The sequence below is a fragment of the Astatotilapia calliptera genome, chromosome 6, assembly GCF_964374335.1.
Source record: "Astatotilapia calliptera chromosome 6, fAstCal68.1, whole genome shotgun sequence".
Classification (NCBI taxonomy): Eukaryota; Metazoa; Chordata; class Actinopteri; order Cichliformes; family Cichlidae; genus Astatotilapia; species Astatotilapia calliptera.
Window position 1 is genome coordinate 20,295,494 of NC_137427.1, and position 19,242 is coordinate 20,314,735.

Consider the following 19,242-nt stretch of genomic DNA (forward strand, 5'->3'; position numbering starts at 1 on the left):
TCAGGGCTCATTGTTTAGATCTTTGAGTTTCTGTTTGTGCCGATACTCAGTGGGTTCCACAAGATTTATTTAGCGTTACCTTAAATACCTCAAATATAGTGTAAAGGTCTTTATTTGGAAATGAAAGTGTCAAGTGTAGGTGTTGTTGGCACATTGCAGTTTAACACAAACAGCTAATCTATTGACATCGACTGTGGCTTAAATTTATGTGCACTTGGCAGCCAATCAAAGATTTGCATTTTCTGTCATTGATAGAAGAATTTTCCAATTGAAACCAATTAATTTCAGTCTTATGCTCTGCTCTGCAGCTCCACCCCTCTCATCTTACGTAAACATTTTTCTTCTTCCTTTTGGGAAGAGCTTGTTCCTTGCCAAACCCAGGCTATTGTCTTCCTCCTATATGCATGTGCGCGCGCACACAAGACCGGAGTCAATTGGATTGTTTCCATTTCTAATCTTTAATCTATACATAAATATATGTATATTACACAATAAATATATATTGTGTAATATATGAATTACACACACACACACACACATATATATATATATATATATATATATATAGAGAGAGAGAGAGAGAGAGAGAGAGAGAGATAGATATAGATATATACACATATAATTTATGCTCCATTTTAATGTTTTGAAGCATCGCAAAATATCTGGCCCAGTGTTTAGCTTACACACAAAATGCTCATGTTATCTAAATCCAATTTAAACCCTTCCACTTAAGATGCCAGTATGCCAAAAAAAAGTGATGTAAAAGCAAAGAGATTAACAAACACAAATTTTGCTGGAAGGTCTTTATGTTAATGATAATGTCTAATTTTAAATCAGCATTGGATTCATTCTTAAAATGCACACACCACTTACTGTGAATTATTGTCACACTAAAAACTAAAGTCACTGTCAGATGCTTTCCAGGTGCTGTTCCATGTTGGATCTGATGGCACTACAGTGCTCATAATTCCATCAATTTTGACAAGCTCTCCAACACCACTGGCTGAAATGCAGCTCAAAGCATGACAGAGCTTCCACCGTGTTTTGTGTGCACTAACCTTAACTCTCTCCTGACTTACCCCATTGATATTGATGTTTTGAACCACAAGCACTTAATTTTCAGTCAAGTTCTTTTGTAATCTAGTATACCTCAGCATTTTTGTCATGTTTCCCTTCATTACAATGGATTCTTGACAGCCACCCTTCTATTGAGACCATTTCACTGAACGGTAAATCGATCGACAGAAGGGCCAGATGCATCTCTCATGTCCCGCGTCAGGTCTTTGCTGGATTTTTTTAAGGATAATGACTCCCTTACTGTTCATCTGCTGTAGATAGTTTTTAGGCGTACACTTGTTCAGTTTCTTCAGATTTTTTAAGGACGCACTACGCAACCTGCTGGGACATGTCAACCTTTCTGTAAACAGCTCCTTAGAAATCACCCTGTTGGGTTTTTTTTCATAGATTCAACCAAAGAAACAGGAACAAACCATGTGTTTTTGTGACGGGCTAGTAACAGAGTTTCTAAAGATATCATTTAAACTTGGTTTCTTGCTAAATTGTTTGTTATGTGGTTCATCTTTTGTTTTACAGCATATGTGCCTGGAATGATTCATAGGTCAGTGTTGTGTCAAGTGGCTTAAACAAAAGTTCCCTGAAAATGATCAGGTACAAGGACTGAACTAAAATCAAGTGAAAAAGAAGCCAGTGTCCAAGGAAAAACTTTGAAAGGCCTTCAGAAAACCTGGAAAACAAGCTCACTTTAAAAAATACAAGAAAGTCTTGGAAACAAAATATAGAGGAGTCAGTAAATCTTTATTAACATCACCAATGAGGTTGTATTTTTATGTTTTTGTTGCTGCTTGTTGATTGGCCATGCTGATTTTCATGAACCTAGAGGAGTGGAGACAAAGAAGGAATTGTAGAACTTTTCCAGCATCTCTAGTTTTGCCTTAGAATAGTGTCATACCTTTCGCCTTTCCTGCTAGTTTATACTTAATATTTTTGTTATCGTTATTATTATCAGGACAGCTGTTTCCATGTAAGTCCCAATTAAGTGGAATATTGAAAAAAACTTTATTACTAACTACACCTTAGATCATATTTTTAAACTGCGCATTATGTTTTATACTCTTGTAACTGTGAAGCATGTGCAAAAAGAAGACGCATTTACATTTTAGGACTTTTATAGAGTATGTTTTCAGAAAAACAAAAAGTTGAGATAAGCTTTCACAACAAGCACAACTATAGCTTGTGGAAGTGAAATATTAGCGGTTTCTTATGATCAAATTATAGTCAAGTTACAGAAGTAATGTAATACCAGGCTCTTTAAATATGTTGTAATACAGTCTAAACACGTTACAATTTATATAATAATAATAATAATAATAATAATGCCTCACCTTTGGTAAGATAAACATGCATTTAGGGATGGGAATCGAGAACCAGTAGTCCAATTCCTTGGAGTTAGTCTACCTGCCTATTGATCCCGCTTAGCAGTTTTTGCGCTTGTGCTAGTCATCTGATTTCAGCTTAACTGTGAGAGGAGGAAAATAGCAACACAGTCTAGAGCATGGATATGGACATTTATTTTATTATTATTGCACAAAAGGACGAGATAAATGGTAAAGTGGAAAACTGCATCCAGGACAGAAACAACCGCATTATGCTGCTAACACAACTTTGTTTTTTGCAAGCATCTGCACAGATAGCATGCTAATGCTAAGCTAGCCAAGAACCCAGAGGGAAAGCTGAGTGAATGCTGACCCCAGCAGCCAGACCCTGAACTTCAACGGGTAACAAGCAGATAAGCAGTCAGGCTGCAGTCTCACTTTTTACCTGTTCACGTTTCTAAAGCAGAATCACTGTGACAATCGCTTTTTTGTGCTGGTTTTCATCTTTGAAAATTAAGTCATTAAGTAGCTACTGCATTATTTTTTAAGAAGAGTGTTCTGTGTAATATGCGTAATAATTATTTTTTGAGTAAGACTCCAACACTGATCACAACAAACATGCACAAACATTTGACCCACAGCATAAAATTAATTCACATGAATGTAATTTCTTTATTGCTACTTAGCAATGGTGGTGACCTTAAAAAAACCAATGATAACTCAATGAGAATCGATAAGTGATATCGATATCACATCATGCATCCCTACATCAATTAGTTAAATACAACATGCTGCAACACTGAGGAAACTCTATTGTGATGGGGTGTTTTGCAACAACAGAGCAAAGTTGTGACAACATCAAATTGGGCTTTGCAGTTTTTGTTTTTTAATAATAATAATAATAATAATAATAATAATGGATACTTTATTGATCCCCGTGGGGAAATTACTTGTTTTTCTCTGCATTTGACCCATTCACTCAGTGAAGCAGTGGGCAGCCCACTAAGCAGGCGCCCGGGGAGCAGTGTGTAGGGACGGTACCTTGCTCAGGGGTACCTCAGGGTAGCCGTTTGTGCGGTTAGTTTAGGGTGCAGTCTCAGGTCTTCTGCTTTTCGCATCCCCTACAAAATAAAAGCACAAAGCTAATACAGGACAAATGCTCAGAGATGGTAAGAACCTAAATTAGTAATAAAATAAAATAAAATTAGATCATGAAAATATAATGAAATGAAACTTGTAATAGTGGAAAAGCTTTATATATTAAGAAAAATAATATTTAACTGATAGCTGGAAAAAGTCTTTCAGTTTACAATTAAGTTTCATACTTTAAGGATTTTGATATTTTTGTACTTTTAATTATAAATAAAAATATGTTCTTTCAAAGTACAGTTTTGCCTATTAAGATCTTAATAGGCTGTTTCTTTCACTTGTTTCTATTCTGTCCATTTCTGAAAAATACGCTATTCAGTCTTATATAAAATTATCCAGATACATTCAGGTTGTAGTAGGAGCGTCATAATCATATCACATTGTTGTTTGTTTGCGTTTAAAACTTGAAATTAGCATTACACACAGAGAGAGAGAAACACACATAGATAATCTGGACCACCCCGCCCCGGTCCCGCCCAGCGGCCAGACCCCACGGAGAACAGACGGCGGGTCATGTGACAGCAGCGGTTTGTGAACGACAAAAGCGGACTCACACAAATGCTCTGCCACAGTGAGACACACATACACAGAGGAGTTTCGTAACTTGGGGAAGTTTTACGGAGCCATCGATCACAGAATCGTCTTGTTGTTGTTTTTTTCCTTGATGTCAGTGACACAGCGGAGGACCGAGCGTCGCCTGCGTCACCTTTTCAGCGGAGAGTCTAATTGAGTTTCTCCCTGGGAAGGGAACCTGTGCCTTTCAGCAAGGCAGCCGCGAAACTACCGTCTCTCCTTGCAGGAAAAGACCGTATACCCCATCTGAGAGGTAAGTCTGACTCGGTGACTTCTTGACAGCATTGTGTCCGCCGGGCTGCCTCACAGGCTGACCCCGGCACGGTCTAATTTTCCTATCGGAAGTCAGTAATTGCAACGTGGTCTTTTAATAAAAGCTGGATGTGGTAGTGGGATTGATGTAGACTATTATTCCTAATAGATTACAGCAGGGAGAAGTAGTCCATAAATTAAATTTGCGGGTCGGGGTTTTAATGAGAACAGACGGCTCGTGCGTAATTTGAGGTTTGATTAATTAATTAGTTAATTACTCACAGCTGTTTTCTGTTCCGTGCCTTCAAATAAGCATGTTTGCTTAATTTATCTTCCTATAACACTGACAGTGGTGAACGTTGTTCTTCTTAATTTAATGATTAATGATTAATGAGCTCAACACTGGCTGTAACTTATGTAACCCGACTTTAGGCTGTTACAAGTCACGGGGAGACGATGCTATTTTGGGCTTTCAGAGCCTTTTAAAAACTAAGGCTGTTGTTAATTAACATAAATGTGGGTTTATTTGTGTATGTGTCCCCCCCCCCGTCATCAAATAACACAATGCGTTATTTCTTTGTTGTATAAATGTAGATTATAGTAAAGTTATTACTTGGGGATCCTTTTTATCTACTAATTACTACCTTTTTTTTATTCTGTTACATTTTAGTAAGTTTTGAGAAGTACACTTTAGATTATTTAAAAATGGATTCACTTTTTTTTTTTTTTTTTTTTTTTTTTTAAAAATATGTGAGTTGGGGGGAAGAAATATTTCCATATAAGGAAAACGGCAACATTTTGAGAAATGGGTGTTTGCTGGGCTCATCAAGTGAAATGAATCATAAGGACTATCATATTTATTGTTGTTTATTGCGCACATGACTCATTTATTCATAGGTCAGATTGTGAAACTGTAGAGGCTGACGTTGATGCAGAATAAAGCAGTGATTTGAAAGACGAGCCTCAGATTTTGCTGTGTGTCTGTGCTGAGTTCAGTTACAGATGGGAAAATATGTGACAGGTGTGTGTGGGTGAGGGTGAAGGAGAGGGCATCTGCTTGTTTGTTTTTTCCCAAACTGTCACACCTGAGATGTTGTTTCAGTCCTGTTGTGTCACTGCATTCTTTACAATACACATCTCTCCCTGTACTCTCCCTCTGTGTTTCTCTGTCTCTCCCCGTTTCCTGTGCTTTGTTTCAAGGCTGAGGCTTGCGTCACGCATTCCACTTGGCATATGAAGCCCTTATCCTGTTTAGAGCCTGGAGAGAGAGAGAGAGAAAGACGGGAGGAGAGAGGGAGAGAGATGTGGGGGGTGGATGGGTGGAATGAGGGCGACATCTCTCCCCTCCCTGTTGCCTGAAGTTTGTACTTTTGTTTCACTGTTGAGCAGAAAAACACGGATGAGTCGCTGTTCCGTTTGTGTATTACCTGTTTATTTGTCTGGCATTAGTGCAGCACAAACACGCACACACGCCCCAAATACTCCACCCATCCCTACGCCTTTTTTCCTGAATCAACATGCTGATGTTATCTGGTGGAACAAAATGCGCAAGACTGTGTGTACACACGCACGCACATATGCACGCGCGCACACTCTGCTCAAAGGGCATGTGCTAGGGAACATTAGGGCTAAACATTAAACGGGTGGATGTTGAGTAGTTGGTGATTCTCCATGAGAAGTTGAGGAAATAAGGACACGCTGCTCCACAGGCGGCCATAAACGTGAAAAGCTGTGACTAGTTGCACAAGTTTGCAGAGTGACAGGACACGGATGCTTAAACACACACCGAACACTTGTGTGTTCAAACCACTGGATTGAGCCACTGTGACTGTGTAGCTCCTTCTTTACTGCCCCCCACCCCCCCATGTTTGAGGTTCATTGAAGTTTTGTCATATTTTGGTTGAAACCCACTTCATTTTCTTCCCCATTTCTCTCTCTGCCCTGTTCTTTCCACTTCCATTTTGACATAGTTTGGTCAGAGCGGCTGTTTTCTTTGCCCTTTCTCTCCTTCCAGCCCCCCACCCCACCTCTCTTCTCTCAGACTAGGGAGGTGTAATATGTGTGTGTGGAGTCAAACAGGAAACCGCAGGCCCCCTGCAGCAGCACCCCCCTTTTGGCTTCGCTCTCCTCTTCCTCCTCCTCCACCTCCTTCTCCTCTGTACACCCCCCGACCCATCACGCAGTGTGGAAATAATAACAGTCAGACTAAACTCTAAGGGCTTCCGCTTCTCTCCCTCTTCTCTTGTTCTCTCCTTCCCTCTGTCCTCAGTTGTCTGGAAAGCCTCAAAACGCTGCGCACTCTCTCGCGCACCCCGTCAAGTTCGACTTGAGGTGCGCGTGTGTGTCTCTGTCAGTGTTTGAGCCTCGCGACCAGATGAGTCTGGTGTGTCTTTAAATGTGTGTTTCTGAGATGATGGATCCTGTTTCCTCTCCCCTGCTGATGCCCCCCCCCCCCCCCCGAGGCCTGCAGCCTCATAGTGTAGTTGAGAGGAGCTCAGGGGGACTACGTGTGTGTGTGTGTGTGTGTGTGTGTGTGTGCATGTGTCTTTGGGGGCGTAAAAATACGAGAAGTGGGCTGCGTGGCTCGGATGAGGGAATGGGAAGCCAAAATAAGAGGAATGGGGGGGGAGGTTGGGGGTAAGCAAGGGCCTTAAAGCAAGAGGAGTCAAAATTGGAGCATGTGCTGGGTTATTAGGGGAGTCATGAGCAGGAAGTGAGGTAAGGGTTGAAAGCAGGGAGCAAGGGGCTACACTTGGGAGTGAGAGCTTGAAAGGGGGAATAAATTGGAATGAGTGAGGGGCAACAGAAGAAGTGAGAGTACTTTAGGGAGAGGTCAGGAAAGGGAAAAGTTAAATGTTGGCATAATATTGGATGAGTACCTGGATGAGTCATGCAATTAGGATGTTAAATTAAGACTAATGGGCGCCTTTCCTGAAGAGTGTGAATAGGTAGTGAGTTTGTATGTGAGGTTCTCCTTGAGTCGACTGATATCACGACATGAAGCATTACAGGACTGTCACAAGGTGAGAATGACTTAAGTGAAGAGGGGGTAAAGAGGCTAGAAGACGCTAGGCTGAAAATGTGTGTGTGTGAGTGTATTGTGGCATGTTCTTGGACAAAGATGTTGTCTGGAGGTTTTTGGTCTCTCTGGTGATCTCATCATCTCCAGCCTGTTGCCATTAGAGAGAGACTTTGTGTGTGCCGGCCAGCTTTTGTCTGCGTGTGTTCCAGTATGTGTGCGTGTCTGTAATAATTTAGTCCTTTTAGTGATTTAGTGTGTGTATTCTGTTGAGCTAGCAGAAACGTGTGTGTGTGTGTGGGGGGGGGGCGGGGGCAGGGAGTCCAAGCCACAATATTTTCCCCTTCAGTCATGTTTTTTTATAACATTCACAGAGGGGGAGAGAATAAGAGTGTGGGGTGGTGTGCGGTTCAGATAAATACAGTAGTAAAGACATGAGCGATTGCTGGGGAGCGAGTGGAGAAGAGTCCAGGGGTGGAGACACAATAGAGGGGTGTAGAAGGTGGTTGCAGAGTGGGTTGGGGCTGAATACACAGTAGTTCCACTGACCTAGAAGGACAATATTTGCGGACATGCACAAACTCAAACCCAGTAGCAGAAAAAAAACCTAGCCCAAGTAGGGCGACTTATTTATCGTGATGATGCAGGAGTTTGGTTTGTTTGTCTGTTTTTACCTGGAAAGGCAATAAAGGAAAAGAGTGCTGACTAATTCCTGTCCTCGAGTATGTCAGTTCAATTTCATAGAAAATAAGAGCACAGTCTAGTGAGAGCTATGACAAATGCAATCAGCCAGATGCTGCGTAGAAACAAGTAATAGGAAAATATCCAAATTAATTAAACCAAAGATATTCAGGTTAATGTCTTATAAGAAAGAACTCTTCACATTTTCATGGAATATGTTTTTGGTTTTGTTTTGTTTTGTTTTGTTTTTGGTTTTTTGGGGGGGATTCCTGTGGGAACTTCTTAAACGGTTAATTCAGTTATCAGAAATGCTGCTCCAGCTGCAGTTTATCTCTAATCTGCTGAGGCCTTGTGGCCACTGAGGAAGATGCTACACGGCTGAGTGAAATTTCTTTCCTGTGATTGTTACATTTGTGCGACTCATTGTGCTTATTCTTTCATGAGACACCCAGAGGGAAAGTTTCTCCCTCCTTTGCTTGCCATCCTGCTGTCACACGTTATCTGATGACTCCTTTCTGTTCATTTTCCTGTGTGGTAAAACCCAACCACTAGGCACACGCCTGTTTTTGGATTGAAGCAAATAACGTGAATTATTTGCCGTCCCTGCTGCACGACACCGGGCTCTGACGCCATCGGCCAAATTCTCCCCTGCGTTTACTCGTACCTGTGGCCAACTAACCAGCTGCCAAGAACTCGTTTTCGCGTCTGTCGTGCTAAAGTGTTAATAAAAGGGGAAATGCAAGACTATGTATGACAGGTGAACTCTGAGAGCAGCATGTTCCTGTCACTGCACGCATTCTTTCAAAGAATTTAACATGCACTGAGCGATGCATATGTTGTTCAGTGAGAGATGAAGCCAGATAAGTGAGGCTCTGAACACTTTGTTTGTGAATATACATGTTCTCACTTACAGGCGTACACAGCCCACACCTGCCCAGCCCTAAAGTCAAAAGATAATTAACACTTCCTGTATGACAGAGCCTAAAGGAGCCTCTGAGTTACTCATGCCTGCCTTGCACTAGTGACAGCATAACATTTTCCAGTTTTCCGATCCATTCTCATAAATTAAATATCTCTTGAGCGCCTTGAGGGAATTTCTCCAAATTTGGCTCAAATGTTCACTTGGATTCAAGGATTTACTGATTAGAATTGGCAAAGATTGAGGGTACCGTGGCCCCCGATGATATCCGAAGAACACCTGAAGGAGATTTTGTCACATTTGGCACAAACATAGACTTGTACTCAGGGATGAACCGATTAGACTTTGGTGACCTTACACATTTGGTGAGGTACTGATAGTGACGCTACTCACTGAAACCTGGCTCTGTGATCGTCTGCTCAAGATCCGGAGGAGACACGAACTCAGCCTCACGCACGCGAGTGTCAGTCCAGAGCTCTGATAAATAGGAGGGTTACGTCAGGAACGGCATCCGGTGTAAAACCTGTGCCAAATCAAACATGCAGATCCATCTGCTGTGGCAACTGCTTAACAAGCAGCTGAAAGGAGCTTCTTCCACTAAGTACATCTATGTAGTTTGTATATAACAGGATATAACTGACAACTTAACTGGTATAGAATTACAAATCTACAGTAAGTATAAAGGAAAAATAAAAACAAGGAAAATAAGGTTTGCTTAATATTGTGGTGATGTGGACGTGGCATGAGACAATAACTATTTTAAAATGTCATCTTGGACTTTGGGACATTGTCGTGCATGTTTGTGACGTTTGGGACCAGAACATTTTCTGGTCGTGGTTTCTAATGTTTTTCATCAGTGACACCTTGTTCCCAGATGGGATTTTGTTTATTGTGTGTGTTTGTTTCTGGCAGACCTTCTGCTTCTTTTATACACAGCAGGTATTTGCTGCTTTCTTTTCCTTAATCTGTTCTTCTTTTGGGGGGTTTTGTCAGTGATTTTGTTTTTCTTCCTTTTTTCCGAATTCAGAATCTGTTTGTGTTTCATACTTGGTCTCATTGTCACCTTAATGTGTGATTTACAATGACAATAGAACAACTGCTTGACCTCAAGTTGAACTACAGTACAGTACAAACCCGGATTAGAAAACACGCCCTCAAAACACACCCAGTTCCCACCTGACGGTAGGCTCTTTGTTTCTTTGGAGCCGGGCAAAGGGTGAGGCTTCAGTCGTCATGTTCACACCCTTCCTGAGCCAGCTAGTGAGCATCCTGCTTCACCATTGGTCTGCTCCCCATCTGGGGGGGGGTGTGTGTGTGTGTGTGTGTGTGTGTGTGTGTGTGTGTGTGTGTGTGTGTGTGCGCATTCCTATATGTGTGCACTAGGGTGTAATGACTTGTTCTTGCCCATTTGTTAATAATTAAAGGCTAACTTGTCTTCAGACTGTGGACTTTAATCAGGTCACACACACGGAGACTGCCTCAGGGTACATTCTTTGACAGTTCATGTTGCCTTAATGCACCAGCAGACGCGCGCACACACACACAAGCACACAAAGAAGCTAATAAACACCCTCATGTAGCACAAGCAGAGTCATCCCAGCTGCACCTGGCCATTCAAAGCCAAGGTAACTGGAAACACCTTTGAAACCTCACACGCTTTTGATCCAAAATACTCGTGTGTGTGTGTGTGTGTGTGTGTGTGTGTGTGTGTGTGTGTGTGTGTGTGTGTGTGTGTGTGTGTGTGTGTGTGTGTGTGTGTGTGTGTGTGTGTGTGTGTGTGTGTGTGTGTGTGTGTGTGTGTGTGTGTGTGTTGCATTCTCGTTAAAAAAAAACCCAGTCCCTTTAATTCACAAGTCTGAATGTCGAGTGTTTTTGATTGACATCGGCAGTGCTCTGTCAAACGCAGAGTACCTGTTTGAAACCATGACTGAGTGGTGAAAAAAGAGGAGATGATGTGTCAAGTTTGACAGAAAAAAATATGTCTGGGGCTGAACCAACGTTGATCGTGCCCTCGCGGTCTCCTTTATGGACGTTGGGGCTATATGTAACTAAGGGTATCTGCTTATCCGTTTTCAGGCGCTCTGACCACAAGACGAATCTTGTGGTCAGAGCCGCTCTGCCCCAAGCAGCATGCCCCTGGTAGGGTCTCCCAAGGCAAATTGGTCCTGGGTGAGGGGCATGACAAAGTGCGAAAGTCAGAAAACACTCCACCTTGATGCCAGACTTGGGCTTGCTGGCCAAGTGCCTGGCAGATGGACTTTAAGCCCGTGGTGCAGCATGGTCCACCCTCCTGTAGAGGAGGACAAGCTGCAGTGGTTGGAGTTTTGTCAGTCAGGCAGCAGACAAAGCAAAGTCTGCAGCTGTAGTTGCTCGTTAGCATTCATGTTGAGACTGTTTGCACATGGCTATATTTAAAATTTTAAACTAAAAGAAAAATTTGACAGAATTATTCTTCTACTTTATTCTGACCATTAATTATGACCTCAGATTTAGGTTCTCTACCGTTTTTGTTTTGTTTTTGTGTTTTTCTTTTTTTGGGGGGTCACTTATACTCACACAGGGGAGTGTGATAGAGGTGCATTATCTGAAGGATGTGTCCTTTTGCTTTCAGTACTTTAAGTAGAGAGGTGACAAATGTTTGAATAAGTTTTAAGTGTTTCTACAATGTTGCATTGGTGCATAAAGTAAATTATTATCAAGAGTGTGAGCTTAGTGTAAATGTCTTCCCTGTATATTGATTTTTGGTGCTATGTGTGTATTCTGCAGGAGTCTGGCGTGTGCAGCCATGCTGATGTATGATTACCCTCCGAAGACAGACATTCAGCCGGTAAGGTGTGTGTGCGTGTGTGCGCGCGCGTGTGTGCGTGTGTGCGCGCGCGTGTGTGTGTGTGCGTGTACGCGCATTATCATGCCTGATCATGTTTTTGATACCAAACAGCAACCCCTACACACACACTACACACGCACCTATACGTGTCTAGACAGACTGGTTCCCACATTCCAGCTCTTCCTGGACAAACAGGCTAATGTACAGTGGACATTTGCAAACAATAGCTACGCACACTGCCAGGCAGTGGGCTAATGAGCACACACACTGTATTCTGAGACAAAACAGTTATCTGCTCCCAAACAGAGCAGTGTTTAAATTTTTTGGCTGGCTGTAATTGTTTGTGTGGCAAAAACATGTTTTCCCTGCCATTCAAAGCAGAATGGAAATTTTTAACCCTCTGCTCTTTTGTCCCCCTTTTACTGCTTCCTCTTCTCTCTACATCCTCTCTTTCACAGTCGTTCTATCCTGGAGTGATCTTCCCCCATCCGCCGCACTTCTACAGAATGCACCCCCTGTCCCACTCTCACACCCCGAACGGGCTGACACACACCCAGATGGAGCCCGTGGACCTGTCTGTCAACAAGCACTCATCTTCCAAGTCCCCTCCCTGCTCCTCTGCGTCGACCCCGGCGTCCCCTCGCAGCTCCCCTGCCTCGCCTTACAGCTCGGCGAGCCGCACCTCTTCCCGCAACTCGCCCCCACACACTCAGTTGCGCTCCTCGCCCTCCCACGCTCTCCCGCCGCCCACTTCCTCCCTTCCATGTCCCACCATTGTATCTCCGGGGGGCCCCGGGGTCATCCCAAAGTCACAGATCATGGTTTCTCAGATCGTACTGCCTCTGCCCATTCTCCCCTATTACCCACCACATTTGCTGAACCAGCCAATAATGATGAACTCACCTGCCAGCAGCGACGATGACCATTTCAGGATCTGGGAGCCCAAGATAGGTGAGAGCAGTTCAGTGTTTGTGTTGCAACTGTACATGAAGCTAAAAACAAAACAAGAAGTCATTAGAGAATCACATTAAAAACACATCAGTGCAGGAGTCATCGTGAAATGTATCCATTTCATGTTGTTACTGCATTTAAATCACATCACTTTTGTGGCATTTTCTTGTTAAATTTGCAAAAATCGTTTACTGATAAATTATCAGTAAACGATTTTTGCAGAGAGAATGGAAAAATTATCAGTGATAATGAGGAAATGTTTTTCATTCCCTCTGTTCTTAGAATAGCACTTTTTTTTTTTCCTTTTCTTTTTTTTTTGGAAGGGGGGGTAAATCAGCTATTTCCCACTGTGATCCGCAGAAGTCTTTGATCTGTCACAGAGACAGACACACAACATACGGCTACCAGTTTGTTTGCCGTGGCCTTTTCTAGAAGGACTTCTTAAGTAGCAAAAACACAAAAAATATAGTGGAAGTGTTTAAACCTGACTGGTCCAAAAGGCTGAGAAGAAAGGTTTCAGTCTAAACTTGACCTCGTGATGGTGCTAGAAGAAACTTTAAGTAAAAAGCCACACTGATAGGATTTATCCTCTGGGGACCTTAGATGCCTGATTTATTTATTTATGTTAACATATTAATTATGAATGTGATTTAGACCTGATCATACTGTCAGCTCACACATTGTTTCATCCCTACCCAGTTCACCCAACGAAGCCTCTGGAGCCGCGAAGTGATACCCACGACCTGCACAAGCCAATCAAAATCGAGACTGAACCCGCTCATGACCCCAGCAGTCACGAGAAGTCATCAGTCAGAGCGATGCCACACGAGTACGAGTAAGTAACACGACGACACTCTGTAGCGAGTTTTGTGTGGACTCAGTGGTCAGCGAGTTGTCACAGCTCCTTCTGTTTTCCATGTAAAAACCCACACGCTGGTGGTGGTGGCCACACACTTCACGTCCCCTGACTCCACACCCCTGTTTCACTAGCGTTTTTGACTCACTCCCTGCTGCCGAAGGTCTTATTCTCTGCTCCCTAATCTGAACTTTTGTTCTGCGTGTTTAAAACAAAAGCATGTTGTCGAGATCATTACATATGCAACGGAATACAACCTACAGTCTTGTTATTAGAGAGTCCTGTCATAAGATATGACTGTTCTTTGCATGTCACTGTAGTTTGAGCCATGTCAGTTTCTGGGGCAGTCCCGGGATCAGGGCGGTGCGGTTCTTATTAGCGGGCAGCCAGTAAGAGCCTTGTGTGATTGGGGGGGAAAAAAAGAAAAACACTGACCGAACTGCGTGAACTTACTGGTTATATCCGAAGATTTAGAGCTTATCTCACTCTGATGGAACATAACTGTTAAAATTTGGCTCCATTTCCAAGTCATAAAACAAACGTGGTTTCCAAATGTATTTTATCATCACCTTGATAACACATTAGAAAATGATCTGTCTCCAGCCTGAGTCTGGACACAGTTCTATTTCCTTCATGTTTGTGGAGCCATAATTTAATTTATTTATTTATTTTGTCTTTAGATTCTTGCTTCTGTGAAGAGCACTGGCTATTTGTTATTGTCTGTTCTATTCTTTTGTCTCACTAACAGAGTTTCGGCCACTGGGGAAGTACAGAAGAATATTTATCCTTTTATTTTCCATCAGGCCCAATAGCCACGCCTCACATTAGAAGCTCTTTTCTTTCTTTCCTTATCTAAGACGTCACAAGTTCATGCCAGCCATCTGGGTCCTGTTACCACCTTCATTCCTCTTCCTACTGTTTTTGTTTGGGTTATTTCTTCCTCTTCTGCTTCCTCCTCCCCTCATTCTCCCTCATTATTATTATTATTATTATTATTATTATTATTATTATTATTATTATTATTATTATTATTATTATTATTATTATTATTATTATTATTATTATTATTATTATTACTGTTATTATGATTGATTTATTAAGCTTTGTGTTCATTGTCCAACATCTCCCCTGCACTTTCTTACCTTCCTCTTCCGGTCCCCTCCCCTCTGCAAAATAAGTTTTTCCTCAGAAGAAATAATTGCAAGTTGGATGCACATGTAATAGTCAGCCCTTGCTGGCAGCTAGTGTATGTCAGTGTTTGTGTGTGTGCTGTGAAGTACACCTCGTTTTTCTTACTTTGGCTGTTAGGGCGGTTCCCTTTACAGGCTGCTCTTGTCATCGTGCCAAACATGAAATAATTGGACCCTAAAGGGAAAAAAAGAGGGTGCATCTTTGTGTGTCATCACATCTTGTCAATAAAGCACACACACATCCTCATAAACAATATGTACGTACAGTTACTATACGCTGGGGTGTGTGTGTGTGTGTGTGTGTGTGTGTGTGTGTGTGTGTGTGTGTGTGTGTGTGTGTGTGTGTGTGTGTGTGTGTGTGTGTTAGGGGATTTTCTGCACATTCCTTTATGCAGAATTGATCTGTGTGGAATCATGTTTCAGCACTCAACACCTGCTCTCAACTGACTGACACACACACACACACAGTGATGAAAGACAACTCCTCTCTTGTAACTGTAAAACTGGTACATTTTGTGCGTTTGTTTGCACACACAAAGAAACAGGACTTGATGTGCTCTGACTGGGAACAGTGTTGCAGATTCACCTGCTGTTTGACAGTTTTCAGTCTCCTGGAGTTGGTCAAGGATAAATTTATAAACATTGATTGACAGAGGTTGACAGGGCAAGGCAAAGGTGTGGCTGACTGGAAAAGGCGGGTTTTTCAGCTTCCTGCCTGGCAGAAGTTGTTATTGCATTGAAGCCAAGTTAAACTGTGGGTTTCAGTGTCATAAGAGAGGACTTTTGCTCCCTCTGCTGGCAACATTTGACAAAGATGGACAAAGCACCAGCGTTTAAAATCTTTTTCTACCCTTTGTGTGTTTCTTTTAGGGGTAACAACCCATCAGTAATAGTCCACTCGGGCACAAGGCACCCTTTCCCTGCTGATTCACCTGACACACTGAAAAAACGGAGGATTCACCGCTGTGACTTCAGCGGCTGCGACAAAGTGTACACCAAGAGCTCCCACCTCAAAGCACACCGCAGGACACACACAGGTGAGCCTTCATTCATATACCAGCCGTGCTTTTCCAGAAGCCTCAAACTTTTTGACATCTTCTAACAAACCTCGTGTAATTTCCTCTCTTTGCAGGGGAGAAACCCTACAGGTGCAGCTGGGAAGGCTGCACGTGGAAGTTCGCCCGTTCAGACGAGCTGACGAGACACTACCGCAAGCACACGGGAGTCAAACCGTTCCACTGTCCCGACTGTGACCGCAGCTTCTCCCGCTCTGATCACCTGGCTTTACACAAGAAACGACACCTCCTAGTGTGAAACCCTCTGCCGTGCAACTTGAATGCAACTCTGTGCTGGGTTCAGTGTTGGACTACACCACTTTGACTTTAAAATGAAATTGCTGGCCTTACCTGGACTGCGACAGGGAGTGAGGAAATGTTTCCTCAGGGTTAATGTTTAAACCCTTTCACCTCATTAAGCCAAAGAGAGGGGGAAAAAAAGCTGGTTGCCAGCTCACACATTTAAGACCAGCTCATTTTTATAGAAATATGGTAGCTGAACCAAACCTCTGATCAGCTGTGGAAGGGCCAGACACTTTTTTTTCTTTTTGCTTGCAGCTCCTCAGCTGGCCTGAGAGCAGCGCCCTCTTGTGGCTACACAACCAAAACAGCAGTTCAGTCTGTGCAAGCCACATGGCATGCTCACAAGCTTCTCAGCGCAACATGATCTCCAGCTTTAAAGCTTTTTGTTTCACATGCATTCAAGTAAATGTTTGGGACTTGGACACACACTTACAAATACATATTTTTTTTGCTCGCTACGCCAATACAATGTGAAACGTTCCAGAATGTATCCTATCACGCCTACTGTGCATTGTGTCATAGATACTTCAGCTTTTCCTTTTTCTTTTTAAAACACTCGTGCCAACTTCCTCCTTCGGGATCTGCTATAATTAAAAAAACAAACCAACACACCACACACCTCATCTGCCTCTGCAAGCTCAGATCATGAAGTGATGACAGGTTGCTAACGCTCGCTTTCTCTTGTACATACACTCTCTTATTAAAAGCAACTCAGCCTTGGTTTCGTGTACTCGTGGGTTTTAACAGTCTAGTGGGCAGTTTCAGTCAGTGAAGTGTTTTATGTTTTCATTCAGAAATGTGAAAGTTGCTGCACAGGGGCATTAATGTGTCGGTGAGGAAAAAGGCACCACCCGGTCAGTTTAAGGGTAGAAGCAATGAAATTGTGTCTTTACCGATTTCTTATGTTGAGTTTGTATCTATGAACTGTGTTTCGGTTTGTGACGTGACACCGAGGTAGCTTTTATTATTGTGTCACACTTTGATACGGGGTGGGGAGAAAATGCAAAATGCAAGGCAGGGAAATTACAAAATAAATTTTTTATTTTTTATTTTTTAATTTTTATATTCAGGAGCAGTTGAGTTATATTCCAGCCCACTCTACACATGCATTTGTTTTAAAAGAAAATTAACTTGTACACAATTAATACTTTATCATTCCCCTAAAAGTCAAATCAGGGATTATTGTTGTAGCAGATATTCTGCTGCCAAACTTTTTTTTTTTTCTTTCCTTTTAAAAGTGCCATAAAGGTTTTTAGAGCACAATTTTCCACAGGTGGAGAGCAATACACTTTCTCTCTTTATCTTTTTTTAAATGGCGCCTTTGTACATCTCCAATGTGCACTTTATATATATTTTATAAATATATATATATATATATGTATAAATAGTATGTATGAGTACATTATTTAACATTCCCAAAGCCAGACATTTTAAATCACATCAGGTTGGTTTTTTTCTGTTGTGTGTTTTTTTTCTTTTTTTCTATCACACATTTGCTTTTGGGTTTAATTGGAAGGTGTCCAGTTCAGCAGTTGTCTTGTTTTTGTTTTTTGTCATTTTCTAGTCATGTATACAAGAAGGTGTAACCCCGCCATTTATTCGCATGTACACGTTCACACACCCCGAATGTAGCAGCTCAACTGATCTGCATTTGCTCCTCGATGCCTTTTGCAGTTTGTGCTTTTTTTTCTTTTTTTTTTTGTTTGGTTTTTTTTTTTCCTTTTTGTATCTTTGCAAATACAATTGTCATATTAATATCTATATTTTATAATTCATTATTAGACTGAACGGGCAATTAATGGTTTTTATTAAGCATGATTTTGATACTCTATTACATATTTCTATTTCTAGTGTTTATGATAAACCCTGTCTTTTTTTTTCTAATTAAATCTTACCGTTGGCAATTCAAAGGGAACTCATCAAACTGTGAACGTATGGTCTTTCTGCAATTTAGCATTTTTAAACAAAATATTCATACCACTTAATAAAGTTATTGCAATATTTGAAGCATGTATCGTTGTTTGTGATTCTGTTTTTTGTTCACCTGTTTGCTAGTGAATTAGCTTATTTTAGAAGAGAAAAGTGTGTGTGCATGTCTGTGGATACTACAGAAGGAGAAAAGGACTTTTATTAATTGGCTAGGCAGAGATTTTGAGCTGGAAAGGATGTAGATTGATTAAGGGTAAGTGAAGAGTGTGCTGGGAAACCAGTACTTTGAGGAGCTGCTGAATGAAGAACATCTGAGGGAGGAGAATAAATGGAGAAATTATAACAAATCGGGAAGTGTGGGCAGCGATGAAGAGTGGAAAGGCAGGAGGTCCAGAAGACATACCTGTGGCGGTATCAGTCGGAAAACTTTACATAATTTCCTCAGGGAATCAGTCACAGTTTCTCCAAGATGGTAAGAACAATAACTAAATATTTAATCTTAAAAATTATACATTATATTACAAAGTTATAAAATATAACTAATATACAAATGACTCTAATTATAAAAATTCCACCATATAACACAAATTACATAAATATATAAATATGGTTGATATTAAGGTGCTGTTGCCCAGTGTGTACATTTGTTTTACATGGAGGGATTGTACAGTGAGATAGCCACAGGCAGGAATAAATGGTGCAGATGCCTAGGAGAGAGGGACTTCAACTAGATTGTTTAAAACATTCTTGGAGTATGAGAGAATTCCTGGGGAATGGAGAAGTGAACTGATTTTTCAAGAATAAGGTGGTGTAGTAAAGACAGGTATGATCTGGGGTGATGATCAGTGAGCAGCAGTGCAGCTTAATAGTGCGAAAGAGCGCAACGGATGTTAGCTTTGCTTTGAGAGTGATGATAGAGAAGCACAGAAAGATCAGAAGGAGCTGGACTGTGTGTTTGTCGATCTAGAGAAAGCATATGATAGTAGTACTGAGAGAGGAATTGTAGTGCTACATGAGGAAGTCCGCAGTAGCAGAGAAGTATGAGCATGGCTGAGAACATGTATGAGGCTAGCGAGACAGTGGTGAGGTGCATTGACAGATGGGTTCAAGCTGAAGGTGGGATTACATCAGGGATCAGTTCTGAG

The 19,242-nt window shown here is 41.8% G+C and overlaps 1 protein-coding gene and 1 long non-coding RNA gene across 5 annotated transcripts; one reads left to right on the forward strand and one right to left on the reverse strand.

Annotated features, from left to right (window-relative positions):
• Positions 1-1,796: 1,796 nt before the first annotated feature.
• On the reverse strand, positions 1,797-4,201 carry LOC145429221 (uncharacterized). Its single transcript, XR_013909445.1, has 4 exons — positions 4,097-4,201; positions 3,435-3,514; positions 2,403-2,536; positions 1,797-1,893 (listed from the first exon to the last, which is right to left on the reverse strand). It is a non-coding gene; the product is annotated as an uncharacterized LOC145429221 (long non-coding RNA).
• On the forward strand, positions 3,980-18,180 carry klf3 (Kruppel like factor 3 (basic)). 4 transcript variants are annotated; one of them, XM_080302442.1, is made up of 7 exons: positions 3,980-4,113; positions 4,214-4,368; positions 11,753-11,813; positions 12,272-12,764; positions 13,464-13,599; positions 15,681-15,847; positions 15,943-18,180. In XM_080302442.1, exons 3-7 carry the CDS (start codon positions 11,772-11,774, stop codon positions 16,122-16,124), a joined length of 1,020 nt encoding a protein of 339 aa, XP_080158568.1. In that variant the 5' UTR covers positions 3,980-4,113; positions 4,214-4,368; positions 11,753-11,771; the 3' UTR covers positions 16,125-18,180. The 4 variants fall into 4 exon arrangements, with proteins under 4 accessions (XP_080158568.1, XP_080158569.1, XP_026026715.2 ...); XM_080302443.1 differs by having other exon boundaries at positions 4,021-4,368; positions 11,753-11,818; XM_026170930.2 differs by having other exon boundaries at positions 4,021-4,368.
• The last annotated feature ends 1,062 nt before the right edge of the window (positions 18,181-19,242 follow it).